This window comes from Lissotriton vulgaris, chromosome 8 (assembly GCF_964263255.1).
Source record: "Lissotriton vulgaris chromosome 8, aLisVul1.2, whole genome shotgun sequence".
Taxonomy (NCBI): Eukaryota; Metazoa; Chordata; class Amphibia; order Caudata; family Salamandridae; genus Lissotriton; species Lissotriton vulgaris.
In genome coordinates, this window is record NC_141696.1 from 697528348 (window position 1) to 697546013 (window position 17666).

Consider the following 17666-nt stretch of genomic DNA (forward strand, 5'->3'; position numbering starts at 1 on the left):
CATCCTGTACTCGGCCGGGCTCAGGCGGCGGCTGCCGTCAGCCACGCAAGTGGTTTTTGCAGTTTGGAGACAAGCACTGCGTCGGATGGGTTGGTGGGGAAGGTTGACGGCGGAGACCCCATTGTGGCAAAATGTACGTCTCCCCGCGCTGGCCTCGCTGACGGTGTTCGGCGGATGGGACTCTATTGGGATTTTCTCGCTTGGAGACGTTATGTCCGGTGTGACGCTTAAGTCATTTCAGGACCTGCGGGACGAGTTCCACATGCCTAAAACTCAATTCTTCAGATATCTACAATTTCGCCACGCATTGGCTCCTAGCCTAATTGGGTTGGAGTCACTGCCGGAGATCAGCCCCGTGGAAGTGAAGGTTTTCATGGGTGATCTTGGGGATAAAAAGGTGTCCCGCATCTATCAGACGCTCGTCACTCACTGTTCCTCCTCCCTGCTCCCACTGAAGGATGCCTGGGAAAAGGACGTAGGGCCCCTGGACGAGGATGACTGGAGGGAGGCAATAGAGTCCCCACGTGGGACTGCTATTGCGGTACGACTCCGACTAATCCAATTTAAATATTTGCACAGGGCCTACTATACACGGGAGAGACTGAGGAAGGCGGCCTGATTGGGTCCCCTGCGTTGTAGAGCTGAGATAGGTTCCTTGATACATACTGTGTGGTCGTGTGCTGGCTTAACTAGGTTCTGGAATGGTGTCTGGAGTTGTTTGTCAGAAGTGTTGGGCTGGGATCTCCCCCGCACTCATTGTCTGGGTCTCCTTCATGTGTTAGAGGGGGTAGGTGGAAATATTTACAAACGTCATCTCTTGCTGTTGGGCCCAGTGGTGGCCAAGCGGGACTTGGCACGAACGTGGAAGAATGAGCGCCCCCCCCCCTGAGTGCGTGGAAGGCTGGACTGGATTATTTTATGGGGTTGGAGCGCCCAGTGTTCGAGGCCAGAGGTTTCCCCCGAAAACATTATAAAATATGGAAACGGTGGGCAGACTATAGAGGTTTGACTCTAGATCCCCCAGCAGCACCCAACGAAGATCTGGATTTGGGTGATGGACGCCAGGCTTAGAGTGACGCATGGCGCCTGGCATACGGATAGCACTAACAGGAGGCTTGATATGATCGCGTGTACAGGGCTAGGGAGGGATAAGGGGTGGGTAGTGGGGTTACTGGGTGGCTGTGAGAGGTGGGGGGGGTTAGGGCGAAATGTTTCTTTTATTGATTGGGCTACAATGATATGTATGTGTTGATAACTTGCAGTGACCTCCTGATTGTGGAGAACTGTATGCCTGCCTTTACCTGATCAATTAATAAAATTTGTTGTGAAAAACAAATCATACCTTTTCACAGCCTGACCACTAAAACTAAAAAAAGAACAATGCAGACTATCTATCGGGCAATTTTACAATTAGATAAATAAAGCAACAATGGAGACTTTTCAGGCTGCACATGTTAGAAGAATTTCTCTCTACCGACTGGAAAGTTGCCTCACATGTTAGGCTGCTGCCCAAATGTTCATAAAGAATGATCCTCTTTGTTAACTCCGACGTTCTGGAGCCTGGGTTCCTGTGACGGGTCTCCTATAGATACTGGAACTGGCCTAAAGACTGCTTTAACTACAAGGTAACTGTTCAACTATACATTATTGGCGCCTGTGTGTGGCTCCTTATCAGAACTGGTTGCCACAAGAGTGCCTTTATAGTCATTTTCAAGTTATTTGTTTGTGGCTATCCATAAACCACGAGCTGCTAAAGATTACAATGATTTATTGCACTAGTGAAAATCTGCGATTCAGTCATATCTCCGGAACCCTCCAGACGATTTTTGTCATTGATATGCCTATTTAAAGATAAAAATGCAGTTTTTATAAAAATGTCTAGGGTCTTTTTGAAAGATTTTCAGGCCATAAAGTATAGCCATAGAACCAACCTGCACTCCAACTAAAGAGCCTACAGCTCCAGCTTGGAGTGCTTTAAAAAATACGGTAAGCTCTACAGGGGTCATGAATTCATGAATTTGTAATGTTGCTATGGAGCTGTTGCTCTCCCAGCAGGCCTCCAGAACATTAAAACAAATGTCGGTGGTGCTCGTTCCCAATCTGGGGGCACCACCAGAATCTGAAAAGTACACAAACATGACCTCACAGGGCAATAATACTCCTTGCTGGAGCAGTGAATAATACATGAACAGCTCCTGCTTCTCCAAGTCCCCTGTGGCTCCTGCTGGCTCTCCTGCCTCCCATACTGGGTGCACTAAGGAGCTGGCAATTTTATTTGTAAAGTGGGTGCCCTGGTGCTCCATGTAGGAATGTGGATATCTGACTATGGTTGCCCCAACCTTTTGCCTGGTGTTTTGCTGGTTTTTCGACTTAGTTGACCTGGGGCCCTGCTATTCAGGACCCCAGGCCCACTGCTCTCTCTGTAAAATGGATTCCATGTACTCTAGGTACATATCTAATTGGATACTGAATCACCTTATCAGTCCCTGTACAGTGTACCTTAGGTACCCAGGGCATAGGTGCACCCAGGGCCTACCAGGGGCTGCAGCATGTATTATGCCACCCCTGGCTGGCCATCTAAACAGACACAACTGGCTGCACGACAGCTGGGGCAAGGTGGTGTAATCACCCTTTGCTTTAGATATAGTTCCCTATATCTAAACCTAAAATGGACACATATATTCCTATCAGTCACTCCTATGGCAGGCCTTATCAATCCTGAAGGCAGAGTGCTTGGAATTATGTGAGATGGTGCTCCAGCATGAGCTGAGCCCGTTTGCAGCTTGCGGAACCAAGTCCTAATAGCTGTTCCATGATAACGCTATACCATATACTCTTAAGTGCATTATGAACCTCGCGGTCAAATGCTAACTTTGGTATAGCATTATCAAAACATGTCGAGTAAGGTGTCATACGAATTGGAATACTACCCCCTCGCCAATTCTGGCGACTGGGGTAGCATTCCACCCTACTAGAGGGACACGAGATGTATGTAACTGTGAACCCCGGTTAAAGTTAACTCGAGCCTCAGCATCACAAAATGGATGCTGCCACCACAGACACACGTCTGACCTCCTGCTGCTGGGAGTCCTTCCAGCGAGGGAGGCTTGGACAAAGGGTTTCCTGCCTTGGGAGGTGCTAGCACCACCCCAGACAGGATTTTGTGTATTAGGTAGGACAGGGCTGAAAGGAATGAGACATGCCTGGGGCACATAAGGTGTCCCTGTGCATACTTCGGTCTAAACCAGTTCCTGGGGCACTCCAGCCCCAGAGCTGGCGCAAGACCGGACAAAGGATAGGGGGTGTAACCACCCCCCTTCCTGGTCCCACCCAGGGGAGGGACCTAGTCGTAGTGCAGCCCCCTTTAGCTGGATAAATGTAGGAGCTAGTCCCATTCCAGATTAGATTAATCTTGACAACTTCCACGAAGAACTCTTGACCTTAGCCCTCCTGAATATCAGAAGACTGAAGAATCTCCCCTATGGTCAGGGAGTGACCATCCTGCTCCGCAGGCACCATCAAGCTCCTGTGCGGTTTGCTGCAAGTCCTTCCTTCCTGGAACCAGACGACCCAGCTCGACGAGACCCAGACCTCCAGACTCCTCTGACCTCTACCTACATCCACAGCACATCTGGGACTGGTGGGTGCGACGAGCAACTTGGAGACGGCCATCTTGAAGAAACCTGCACAGCGCTTCCAGCACGACCGCCGAGGGATCCTCGAGTGAGTGCACTGGGGTCTGAGAAGCCCCACACGGACGCAGCTCCTGCATCAAAGACCAGCCCCCCAGCATCCACGTGATCTGCGTGGGGCCATTTTGCCTGGTTGCTGCTTTTCCTGTTGTCTGGTCACTTGCCGGCTGGCTAGTGACCTCTGAGACGGCGACCCGAAGATTAACACTGCTGGTCTGGTCCCCCAGACTGGCCCTTGCTTCCTTGTAAAAGAGAAGCACCCCGGACCCTCCTGGTCCGCACCAGACGCCATCTTTGTTCCACCGCGTGGCTTGCACTTGCCAAGGCCTGTTGACCAGATCGACGATCCAACACCCCCAGCAGCAGTAGACTACGTGGGACAGCTCGTGCCTCCAGCCTGGTCGTAAAGAACAGCTCCTGGTCCGCGCAGCTACAGAGAGAAGCGTCCCTTTTTCCACCTAATCGCGGCGACAGTATCAACAGTATCTGGTTCCCTCCTGGTTCCAGCACCGTCACTGGCTAGTGACCGAGACTCTGTCCCCTTCCCTTTCAGGACTTCTTCTTCCTAGTTCCATCTTTGGAACCACCGGACTCCTCCATCTGGCCGCCTGCCAGCAAATACTTGTTTCAGGCTTCATCAGGATCAACGCAGCAAACCCGACACCACTTCAGCCCTATGCACCCGCAGCCTGTGGGTTAGGTAACTAAAGCTTCTAGGTGCTGAAGTCAGTGTTCACTATCCTAGTGTCCAGGTCCACTGTTGTTTTTCCTCCATCCAGCCGGGTTCGTCCGGAATCCGTAACTCTTTAAACTGTAGCATCCATAGACGTTGGTACGCATCTCACGTGTGAGTTTCCACTCTGCACGTGAGTCCCGTGGGCCTCCTGCTCCTTACTTACCTAGTTGGTAGCGTAGTCCCAGCGATCCTCCAGCCTCTGGATCTCCTTACAGTATTTTCTTTCCTCGCATTCCATTGTTTCAAGTATATGGTTTGTCGTGCCCCTAGGGCACCATTGTAAATTGTGCAACTTAAACGTATTTTTCTTAAGAGTTTGTCATGTGCTTAGCCCTCTGACCTCATAAAGAGTTCAGAGGTGTATGTTAGTTAATAAATACTTGTTTATTTTCATAACAACCTGTGTGGTGTCCTTTCACTTGGTATTCAAGGGGTTATATGTGGTAAAACAGCTGGCTTCACATGCCGAAAGAGTTTAGCCTAAGACTGCTTTGTCCATGCTACCATTAGGATAGCTGGTCTATAAGGTTGACTTACAACCAATCACCATAAGGGTAGTTTGGACTGATACAAGGTGATCACTAGAACTAGTGAGCATCATATATCAGGCCAACTTCTCACACTCCAGTACTCAAGTCTGATGGAAACAGAGCAATCTGAACAAGCTTGAGGTACAGGTGTCAAGATGAGAAACGTTAGAGCTGTCACATCAGCATGCCGCAAAATCTACCTTGCCTAGACACCAAAGGGCAACAACATTTCCTATGAAAAGAATTGGGTCTGTGCACTCAACCACTAGCCCTGAATTATATCTCTCCTAGCTTCACAACCGCTCCAGCAGTAACTACTAATTTTGGGGTAAATGGTGTTTGGTCTAGGATCTAGCTTTTCCCAATCCATTCTCCTATTTATTAAAGCATTGTGCCTTAACAACTGCCCCTACAATATTCATGGCTTTGTACAGTCTGGACACTACCTTTTGGTTGGGCGGCTCATGAACATCTTCTCAAAGTGGTTGAACGTTCAAGAGTCTATCGGTCTAACATGAGATTAAGCGAAGCAAGCACATAATTGCGCATAACAGAATATTCCACCTGATAATGTTACCACTGGTAATAATTACTTCCAAATATAATGTAACTGGGAAGTCTGCTCCCAGTATTATCAAGCCATACAGCTTCCAAAAGAAGTTTGGCTTAACTCATGCAGGGCATACATTAGGGTAATACAGGACCAATGTAAGAGAATGAGTTGGCACCAAGACTTTTCCTCTAGCAGCTATATCACAATACTTCACTGAAAACATGATGGAGTGCAGTAATAAGGAGAGCATGGCTCTGTACCTTAGAGGAAGCCAGGGAAAAAGATCACAAAAACAGAAGATACAAATTGCTTCATGGTGGTCTATTGTTTATTCAGTATGGGATCAGACTATTTCAACACAGCCTCTAATTGAGTGGCTAAAGTGTATCTATTCAGGTCAGCAAAGACATCTTCCTAAAAATTGTCAAATGGTTGCCTGTCCATACATAGTTGCTTGTGTGTACAAGAGATTGCAAAAGACTGCAAGCTATCAAGGCAGCTATTTGGGGGAAGACCACGCTTAAGTATTGGCCTTGAAAATTGAAATGTGGCATTCAGACTAACCAGGTATTTACACTCACAGTAACTCTCAAACCCCCACCCGGACCCATAACATGAAGTCAGTTGTCCTGGTTTTTCCATGTTTTTAATCTGCCATTTTAAATCCAAAGCGTGTTTATATCACATCACCTAGAGTTTGTTGCATGACTCAAAATGCATAAGCCGCGCTCAATATGTAATGCCCCAGAGGTTACTGGTTGCTACCTGTGTGTCAGGGGGTGCCTGTCGGCCAGGGGCCGGGTGAGGACTTTAACACCTATTCATTTCCGCCCGAGTGCAGGACGACCACGGTCCCTTTAATGCTGCTTGGACCTTCCCAGAGGAGGGAACTCTGACGCTGATGTCATCAGCCGTCCGCCTATCAGGAGCAAAGAAGGAGCTGATAGCGCGGTACCCGGAAGAAGATATCGCACCAGTGACTGCCGGAGCGGGAGTGGAGAAGGAGTCGTCCAGTGTGGTTACGGAAGCGTCTGGGACGAAGGAGACGGAGGATTCAGAAGCTGCGCATCCCCAGGAGCCGAGGAAGCAGGAGGCCAACGAGACCACGAGCCGCCCCGCCACGCTTCAGAAGAAGTGTAGTTACACAAGGTACTGGCCCGAATAAGGGGACCCGGAAGAAGATAGCGGACCAGTGACTGCCTTAGCGGGAGTGGAGAAGGAGTCGTCCAGTGTGGTTACGGAAGCATCCGGGACGAAGGAGACTGAGGATTCAGAAGCCGCGCAGCCCCAGGAGCCGAGGAAGCCAGGAGGCCAACGAGATCACGAGCCGCCCGCAACGCTTCAGGAGAAGTGTGGCTACACAAGGTACGGGGAGGAAACGGGTAGGGGTGGTTGAGGGAGGTCACGGGACGGGTCTGCGTGTTTATTGTCGGAGTCGCAAACCTCCCCCTTCGAGCACACACCGAAGCGCCTATCTTCCTATTGACGTGTTGTGGTGGCAGTCCCTGGTGATCCCCTCACTCCCCACCCCCCTTCTTCCAGACCCGGTACTCCGGTGTAAATAGTAACTGAGGGTCTTTTTCTTTCTCTTCTTTTGAGTGCCTTTAAGGACCCATGACGACCAAGGACCTTAAAAGGCCAGGACCATTGAAGAAAGACATTCGTGAGCTACACTACCACCTGCCTTGCAATCCCAGGACAAAGTTGTGTTTTTGCTGTTATGGTTTAAGTGCGGGACTACCTGCTATACTGAATAAAAAGAACACCCCCTTTCGAACCATACCGAGTGGTGGTACTTTATCGTCTCTGGTTCCCCCCCCCAGTTCCATTCATCACACTGTAACAACGGCCCCTCCAGAGGCAAGTGTACACGGAGTGGCAGTACGTCTGACACGAGTGCCTGACTTAGAGGAACACGTGTTATTACCTTCAAACACTCATTGGTAATTCACAGCACAAGGTCTCTAAATACATTAGACCTCACGATTGGCTGGCAAGAAATACCCCTGAATTCACTGAATTGTTGTGTGTGTTTTTATGTGGTTTTTTTCTTACAGAGTCCTTTGACTTTTAGGAACTCCAGAAGGCCCCCGTTGTAAAACCGTGAGTTTTACAATTCATTTTCCTCCACAGGTTAGAGAGCGCACACCGCCGTGGAGGCTTGGTCCTGATGAATGCTTAGCAAATCGCACATTACAAGCAGAAACAGGTCGGCTACCAACCACAGTTACACCAATACGGTTGCACCTGGTCAATCTAACCAAACATCCAGCGTCTGTCTCACCTGTTTTTAATGATATCTGTTTTTTTGCACCATTAAAATTACTTTAGGATTAAACCAGGCATCTTTTAACCTGCACTATCTTCCCTGCTGCACTGACACTATCTCACCAATACCCGCTCCGCTGTAATTCAGGTGTTGTAGCACACCAGAGAGGCACTCAGCCTCTGTGGTGGGAACCCAATGATGAAGCATGTCACCAACTAGGTTGGTGAGTGAGGGTTCTTCAAAATAAGAGGTATTCCTGATGCTGTTTTTCCCTCTCTACTCACTCTTTTGTTGTTACTGAACTATAATACAGCCCATCCACATACGGGCAAATCAGCCTAGCAGTTCAGCTGCTATTAGGCATCCCAGTTCAGCTGTGCAAAGTATTGGTTAATGGATTTTCAAACAAAGACATAGTTCAGATCATTAAGCTCCATTTTCAACTGCACCAGTGCAGTTCGACAATGGATTTTGTTTTGGTGTCCTCTGTCTATACCAGTGCTGATATTCCACAGGGATCGGACCACTAGGTATGTGCTGCAAAGGTTTCATCTTTGCCCAGGGATTGGCCTACGATCTCCATCCCGTTTTCAGTGGCATAAGACTGGTATGCCCTTAAGCCAGAAAGAAAATCCTGCTTTTTGATTAAGTTCTTCATATTCCAGCATGTAGTAAGCTATGTCCCGAAAACACCATCGGCTTGTAAACCTCGGAATTCCATTTTGTTTTTTTTTGTCTCGCCCTCTTCACGAGATCTGATTTTTAATTTTGCGCCCTTGTATGATTGTAAGATATGAAACCTTTCTTCTGCTAGTAGAGTTGTTAGTGCCATTCATTTCCAACCTCTAGGTTCCAGCCTTCCCTAAGATTTCTGCATAAAGGTCTTTAACATATGCTTCCTGGTTGCTTCTCATGCTGAAGTTATTTCTTCTGACACGATTCTTGAAATCCTTGTGCTTGTCAGGTAGGAAATTCTGTGGCATTTCCATATGGTGGAGCTCGGACCACAGACATTTTTCTTAATTGGCACATTTTGCTGTTGCAGTCTGTAAGTCAGCAGTGTAGTCCTCAACTATTGTGAAAGATGTTGTAATGTTCACTATTAACTTGGAGAGGTCCTTCCTGATGGCACACTCTTCTTACTTGATTTCTTTGAAAACAAGATAGATGTTACTTTTCAAAATACATTCCAGATGGTAAGAAGATAAAGGTTAATTTTGTGCAGATGCTGCCACCTGTATCATCTTCTCATTTTGAATGCTGTAGATGATGAGAATTTAATTAGCAGTATCTCTTTCATGGAAAATAGATGCTGCTCCTTTGGCTTAGACAGCATGATCCTCAGATGATCCACATAGCCCTGAGTTACAACAAACAGGCAGACCATTGATACAGCAGTTTTCAGTCATACAGGAGCAAGCAACCCCTAGAAGTAAAACGGGTAGCTGTCATCACTCCCAAAAGCAGGGCTGAGGGATAAAGCAAAGCATATGTGAAACAAAAGACGGGCAACAGAGGGGATGTCAAGGTCCGGAGACTGAATGAAACCGCAATAGTCGCATTGAGGAACAAACCTCCATCAGTAGATTACGCCGAGTACAGTAGACATTAACACATATGAAGAAACAATAAGGGAAGTTGAAGCAATGGTGACATAAAACTGGAGGATTATCAATAGTGCACAGAGTAATCTCATTGTACGAGCAGAATCAGGTACTGAGGTCATGAAGCAAAGCTTTTGAAAACAGGCAGGCAACAGAGACCTACTGTGTCACGGTGTAGTGTCCTGAGTGAAGCGCCACAGGACTCAAGAAGCTCTAAGGGACAGGACACATGCACAACAATCCCCTCAAAAAGTAGTTCTCAAAGTTCAGACAACGTTACACAGCAGGGACTAAATCAGCACCAGCCCAAAGTGCTCCAAGGAAAATTAAACTTGAGGGGTTGCTTCGAGATACTAAATGCGCTGGCTCAGCAGGAAGCAGTTACACAGTGTGACTTGTAGAATGGAGGTGCAACCAGAGGACCTCTGAACACACAGTGATGTCCTGGGAAGGGAGATATGAGGGAAGGAAAAGACGTGGAGATCCCAGAGCGGTGCACCTGCTCTTATATGTAGTCTTTAAGCCTCCACTTCTGCACTGCTCACAGGTAGAGCTACATTGTTTCACACTAGTGGAGTGAGAGAAATAAGCGTGGAGTCAAAAGTACTGGTACAAAATGTCCACCTACATTATGACATGTGCGGGCCATAAACTGGGTGTTTCCGTTCCTGCCACAACCACTCTTTTGAGTCTAGGTAAGGAGAGGATAATGACAAGTTTCTATTCTCTGGCTCAGAACTGAGGAGCTTAGACGAGCCAGGTCTTTCTAGCTTAGTGCATTTGCACATCCTGTATATACTTATCTACTTACATTTTTGTTGAAAACCACTGTTACAACGTTATAAGTATAAAAGCGGGAAACATCTGTTACCCCCAGGTAGAACCACGACCTGCCTGTACTCCGCAGTCACTACCCAGACAGCGATGTTACCTCGTGTTCCTTTACCACGTGTTCCTTTACCATGCAAGTCAATAAAACGACTTGCTGTAGGGGGCGCGATGTTGGACTGATGTTGGATTTTAAGTTCAACACCTTCCCTACTGATACACTGACTGGAGTAGGAATAGTAATTTATGCTATTCAAAAGTCCAGTGCCCCCCCCCCCAACCCCCCAGGCAAGTCCTTATAACAACTTGGTTGGTAAAGTAATGCATGGTAACATCGCAGTCAGGGTACTGATTGCGGAGTAAAGGCATGCGTGGGAAATGCATGCAAGGTTCCGTCATACATTCTATAAAAGCTGTTGCTTGGTTTGCTCTCCCACCATTCTACAAAAAGTATATGTATTGTTAACATCCCTTAGCTGATTTGTCTGGATGACTTAAAGTCCCCTAAAATACCTTCCAACTGCTTATTATTGCCTATATAACCTGAATCCGGATGCAAGATTGTATTCCGTCTGGTGCTTTAAATGCGGTACAAAAGGAGGTGGTGATGGACGGAGCATCTGAATCAATCAAACACTCACACCCAGTCAAAAGATCTGGGTTTAATCCATCACCGTTCTTTAGCCCACTCTGACACCCCAGTTCAGACATGGCTAAATGCAAATCAGTCTGACCCTGCCCCTCATGGGAACACTTCAGCCCGAACAGCCAAGCCTTGTCTTCCCTGGACCGGAAAGAAGCTTCCGAGGACCGGTTTCTGGCATTCCAGCCATCTTCAGCCCGACTTGCTTGAATTCAGTGGCAAAGTGAGCAAGGGACTCACGTCTGAGCATACCCTGCCACACTTATGGCGGCAAAAAGCGGTACAAAGGGGAGTGGTGATGGACGGAGCATCTGAATCAATCAAACACTCACACCTAGTCAAAAGATCTGGGTTTAATCCATCACCGTTCTTTAGCCCACTCTGCCACCCCAGTTCAGACATGGCTATATTCAATTCAGTCTGACCCTGTGCATCATGGAAACACTAAAGCCCGAACTGCCAAGCCATGTCTTCCCTGGACCGGGAACAAGCTTCCGAGGACCGGTTTCTGGCATTCCAGCCGTCTTCAGCCCGACTTGCTTGAATTCAGTGGCAAAGTGAGCAAGGGACTCACGTCTGAGCATACCCTGCCACACTTATGGCGGCCAAAAGCGGTACAAAGGGGAGTGGTGATGGACGGAGCATCTGAATCAATCAAACACTGACACCCAGTCAAAAGATCTGGGTTTAATCCATCACCGTTCTTTAGCCCACTCTGCCACCCCAGTTCAGACATGGCTATATTCAATTCAGTCTGACCCTGTGCCTCATGGGAACACTAAAGCCCGAACTGCCAAGCCATGTCTTCCCTGGACCGGGAACAAGCTTCCGAGGACCGGTTTCTGAGATTCCAGCCGTCTTCATCCCGGCTTGCTTGAATCCAGTGGCAAAGTGAGCAAGGGACTCACGTCTAAGCATACCCTGCCAAACGTATGGCAGCCAAAAGCGGTACAATAGGGGGTGGTGAAGGACGGAGCATCTGAATCAATCAAACACTCACACCCAGTCAAAAGATCTGGGTTTAATCCATCACGTTCTTTAGCCCACTCTGCCACCCCAGTTCAGACATGGCTATATGCAATTCAGTCTGACCCTGTGCCTCATGGGAACACTCCAGCCCGAACTGCCAAGCCATGTCTTCCCTGGACCGGAAACAAGCTTCCGAGGACCGGTTTCTGGCATTCCAGCCGTCTTCAGCCTGGCTTGCTTGAATCCAGTGGCAAAGTGAGCAAGGGACTCACGTCTGAGCATACCCTGCCAAAAGCAGTACAAAACCCCTTTTGTACCGCTTTTGGCCGCCACAAGTGTGGCAGGGTATGCTCAGACGTGAGTCCCTTGCTCACTTTGCCACTGGATTCAAGCAAGCCGGGCTGAAGACGGCTGGAATGCCAGAAACCGGTCCTCGGAAGCTTGTTTCCGGTCTAGGGAAGACATGGCTTGGCAGTTCGGGCTGGACTGTTCCCATGAGGCACAGGGTCAGACTGATTTACATATAGCCATGTCTGAACTGGGGTGGCAGAGTGGGCTAAAGAATGGTGATGGATTAAACCCAGATCTTTTGACTGGGTGTGAGTGTTTGATTGATTCAGATGCTCCGTCCATCACCACCCCCTTTTGTACCGCTTTTGCCCACCATAAGTGTGGCAGGGTATGCTCAGACGTGAGTCCCTTGCTCACTTTGCCACTGGATTCAAGCAAGCCGGGCTGAAGACGGCTGGAATGCCAGAAACCGGTCCTCGGAAGCTTGTTTCCGGTCTAGGGAAGACATGGCTTGGCAGTTCGGGCTGGGCTGTTCCCATGAGGCACAGGGTCAGACTGATTTGCATATAGCCATGTCTGAACTGGGCGGCAGAGTGGGCTAAAGAACGGTGATGGATTAAACCCAGATATTTTGACTGGGTGTGAGTGTTTGATTGATTCAGATGCTCCGTCCATCACCACCCCCTTTTGTACCGCTTTTGGTCGCCATAAGTGTGGCAGGGTATGCTCAGACGTGAATTCCTTGCTCACTCTGCCACTGGATTCAAGCAAGCCGGGCTGAAGACGGCTGGAATGCCAGAAACCGGTCCTCGGAAGCTTGTTTCCGGTCCAGGGAAGACATGGCTTGGCAGTTCGGCTGGACTGTTCCCATGAGGCACAGGGTCAGACTGATTTGCATATAGCCATGTCTGAACTGGGGTGGCAGAGTGGGCTAAAGAACGGTGATGGATTAAACCCAGATATTTTGACTGGGTGTGAGTGTTTGATTGATTCAGATGCTCCGTCCATCACCACCCCCTTTTGTACCGCTTTTGGCCGCCATAAGTGTGGCAGGGTATGCTCAGACGTGAGTCCCTTGCTCACTTTGCCACTGGATTCAAGCAAGCCGGGCTGAAGACAGCTGGAATGCCAGAAACCAGTCCTCGGAAGCTTGTTTCCAGTCAAGGGAAGACATGGCTTGGCAGTTCGGGCTGGACTGTTCCCATGAGGCACAGGGTCAGACTGATTTGCATATAGCCATGTCTGAACTGGGGTGGCAGAGTGGGCTAAAGAACGGTGATGGATTAAACCCAGATCTTTCGACTAGGTGTGAGTGTTTGATTGATTCAGATGCTCTGTCCATCACCATCCCCTTTTGTACCGCTTTTGTCCGCCATAAGTGTGGCAAGGTATGCTCAGACGTGAGTCCCTTGTTCACTTTGCCACTGGATTCAAGCAAGCCGGGCTGAAGATGGCTGGAATGCCAGAAACCGGTCTTCGGAAGCTTGTTTCCGGTCCAGGGAAGACATGGCTTGGCAGTTCGGGATGGACTGTTCCCATGAGGCACAGGTTCAGACTGATTTGCATATAGACATGTCTGAACTGGGGTGGCAGAGTGGGCTAAAGAACGGTGATGGATTAAAACCAGATATTTTGACTGGGTGTGAGTGTTTGATTGATTCAGATGCTCCGTCCATCACCACCCCCTTTTGTACCGCTTTTGGCCGCCATAAGTGTGGCAGGGTATGCTCAGACGTGAGTCCCTTGCTCACTTTGCCACTGGATTCAAGCAAGCCGGGCTGAAGACAGCTGGAATGCCAGAAACCGGTCCTCGGAAGCTTGTTTCCGGTCAAGGGAAGACATGGCTTGGCAGTTCGGGGTGGACTGTTCCCATGAGGCACAGGGTCAGACTGATTTGCATATAGACATGTCTGAACTTGGGTGGCAGAGTGGGCTAAAGAATGGTGATGGATAAACCCAGATCTTTCGACTGGGTGTGAGTGTTTGATTGATTCAGATGCTCCGTCCATCACCACCCCCTTTTTTACCGCTTTTGGCAGCCATAAGTGTGGCAGGGTATGCTCAGACGTGAGTCCCTTACTCACTTTGCCACTGGATTCAAGCAAGCCGGGCTGAAGACGGCTGGAATGCCAGAAACCGGTCCTCGGAAGCTTGTTTCCGGTCCAGGGAAGACATGGCTTGGCAGTTTGGGCTGGACTGTTCCCATGAGGCACAGGGTCAAACTGATTTGCATATGGCCATGTCTGAACTGGGGTGGTAGAGTGGGCTAAAGAACGGTGATGGATCAAACCCAGATCTTTTGACTGGGTGTGAGTGTGTGATTGATTCAGATGCTCCGTCCATCACCACCCCCTTTCGTACCGCTTTTGGTGCTTTAAATGGACAGCCACTGCCCTGTACGGAATACCTGACCTTTCATTTGAAAGGGAGAGTACCTGAACTTCTCAGCACTAATACAAAAGATTTAACGAGAAAATACCATTACTTTTCAGACGGAAATAGGTATTCTAAATAGAGAATAACAGCACTTCTATATTTCCGGTTAAAGCACTGATTGCATCTATGTGTAGTAAATACCCAACATTGAATCATTAGCTGCTGACCTGGCTTTTCACTACCTCAGCTTGAGTTCTGTTGGATGTATTTATTCTCAACAGGCAAATGTTAACTTTTCAATTTTCACTGCTCTATTGGTTGCATTTATTTAGCTTGACTCCTTGAAAGACCCACACTGCTTTCCATGTTCAGAGCTCAGATGACCTATTGGGCCTTGCTGGCATGCTACAAGCCATCAAGAAAAGGTGCCATCAAGAATTTCGAGACATGCTGCAAACAGTTTCCTGAACTATTTCCAATATTATAAAAAGATCAATCTTAGTAAGAAAGGTACATAAATATTTTCAAAATGTAACCTTTATTTCTTCTCTCATCTTCAGTGACTTTGTAAGTTCTCTTTACATAGTCCTCCTTCAGCTCAATCTGGAACCTGAAATTAAAATATAAAATTACACACAAAGGCACAACAAATTCCCAGTTTCAAAAAAGTAAGTTTCAAACATGTCGTTGGTCCATTGATACAACACACAAAAGACTGGCAAATGCAGTTCTAATCCACTTTTGCTAGTTTCATCTCATAAGCTACTTGCATGTAGTTTAAAAACAAAGGTACTAACCCTCTACCATAAAAGACTTGAAAAGATAGGAAGAACACTATATAAAGACCACAATAAAGATACCATTCCTAAACATTTCATATAAACACATTGACATTCCATTTTGTTTTCCTTTTGAAAAGACAAAGTACAATACTTTACTTCAAGACTTCATTCTTAAGCTTTTGGTCAAACGTGTCTTCTATGTTTTTCACTGCAAGTTCTCTACGACGAAGAGCATCCTCAGTACTTCTTTTTCTTTCTTCATGCAGTTTTTCAGTGCTAAGAAAAAATAAGAATGTTGAAGTTACTAATTCTTATGAGAACATGCTAAGAATTGTACTAATTTTATCCTTTACAAAATGTTATCAACTTGAGAATTCGACCTCTAGTAGGTAAATTATCCAAGCCCCATCAAATGTACTCACTTAACTAACAGTAAAAAAATAATGTATAAAGGGTTTCCCTATTACTCCAAGCATACAATCTCACTGCAGACAAATAATTTATTGACACAGCTTATGGGCTCCTATTATGCATTTAGTCTTTCTTTACTTATGATAACAGAATATATATATGTATATATATATATATATTACCTACTGGCGGTCGCCAGTAGGTATATATAGTTAGGATTTTTTCTCTATGGGATTTTTGAAAATTCTATGTCTAATAACTTTGGCGTTTGTGGACGGAATTGGCTGAAATTTTCAGGAAAATGGCACATTTTGTTTCTGAGCAGCCCTTGAAAATTTGGGGGGTGTTCGTCAAGGGGGGGCCGAGAAAAAAGGGGGGTCCCAAAACGCGTTTTTCCCATGTTAATTTCCATAGGGCGGTTGGCCTCACTTTTAGCTCGAACGGCTGAATGGATTTGCATGAAACTTGGCAAAATTGTAGGGACTGTTAGCCCGATGTGCCTTTGCTAGGTCTCAATATATGTGCTCCAGTGGATTTTGATAAATTAACGTTAAAAAAAATATATATATCTGTGACAGCGCTCCGGGTAGCGCTCCGGTTCGCGTACTTTTCGCGTAACGGAACTTTGCGAAGCAAAGCTGATTGGCTCTCCGGTGTCTGTCAACATTCTAAACAGTCCGGAGCGGTCGCCATCTTGTCTCTCGGTAGGATCGAGAGACAAGAGGAGGCCAAAATGAAGGGGGAAATGACTATAAGGAGGCATAGTAGATCCTCCCTGACCCCCTAGGTTTGATGTGGAGGCTTTAAAACGGCCCCGCGGGGCAAAAAAAAAAAAAAAAATCTTTTTTTTGCGTGGGGAGCGCCCGGTACGCTTTTGTGCAATGGGCGGTGGTAATCTAAATGATGATGAGGAGGGGGGGGGGGGCAGCGTTCAAAGCACATCAGCGTGCATAAACACGAAAATGTTTTTATCTACCACGTACTTGACTTATCTCTCTGAGATGCATTCCCTTGTGTTTCGGCAATGGTAGTATGTTCATTACATAGATCGCCTGAGGGCGGTAGTACAGACCGCGCGTAGGAAAGGGTCAAAAGCCAGGGGTATAGGAGTATGTAACAAGCGAGCCATTTAATTGAAAAAACTAAACGTGACAAACGGTTGCAGGATCAGTGAAGGTTGATTTTATAATTGAAAGTATAACAGGATCAGTTACAATAAAATCGAACATACGCACACCATGGGCGAGTATCATGGGTAACATTTTTTCGAAGCTTTATTAATACAATAATCAATAATGAAAAATCGACATCAATAGGGTTGTCCGTATTCCCAGTCAGTACCCTTCCCCGCCCGCCATGTGCACAAAGACCGCATACATCCCCCATAACGTCAAGGCTAAGTAACTAGAACGTCATAAGGAGATGCAAGTTGCTCCCATACTGGCGCCATTTTGGTCGAGGCCAGGCAGGTCCAGAGTATAGTTTATTGTCTCCAATAAGTAGCGGCAGGACCAGAATCCCTTTCGGCAGTTCTGGCTTCGTTATTAGGAGCACTAGAAAACAAGACATTCTGGGCAATACCACCCTTGACGCAGCCCTTTATTATACAAGATGGTGTCTTTCAAAAGCCAGGGGTATAGGAGTATGTAACAAGCAAGCCATTTAATTGAAAAAACTAAACGTGACAAACGGTTGCAGGATCAGTAAATGTTGATTTTATAATTGAAAGTATAACAGGATCAGTTACAATAAAATCGAACATACGCACACCATGGGCGAGTATCATGGGTAACATTATTTCGAAGCTTTATTAATACAATAATCAATAATGAAAAATCGACATCAATAGGGTTGTCTGTATTCCCAGTCAGTACCCTTCCCCGCCCGCCATGTGCACAAAGACCGCATACATCCCCCATAACGTCAAGGCTAAGTAACTAGAACGTCATAAGGAGTTGCAAGTTGCTCCCATACTGGCGCCA

The 17666-nt window shown here is 47.1% G+C and overlaps 1 protein-coding gene across 2 annotated transcripts in view; it reads right to left on the reverse strand.

Annotated features, from left to right (window-relative positions):
- The window catches only part of OFD1 (OFD1 centriole and centriolar satellite protein), a 718676-nt gene that overhangs the window by 441121 nt on the left and 259889 nt on the right, over positions 1 to 17666 (reverse strand). For both annotated transcript variants that reach the window (XM_086934564.1, XM_086934563.1), the window contains exons 10-11: positions 15430 to 15549; positions 15028 to 15101 (exon numbers count right to left, since the gene is read on the reverse strand). In XM_086934564.1, the coding sequence (XP_086790690.1) occupies positions 15028 to 15101; positions 15430 to 15549 (194 nt within the window). The remainder of the gene's footprint in view (positions 1 to 15027; positions 15102 to 15429; positions 15550 to 17666) is intronic.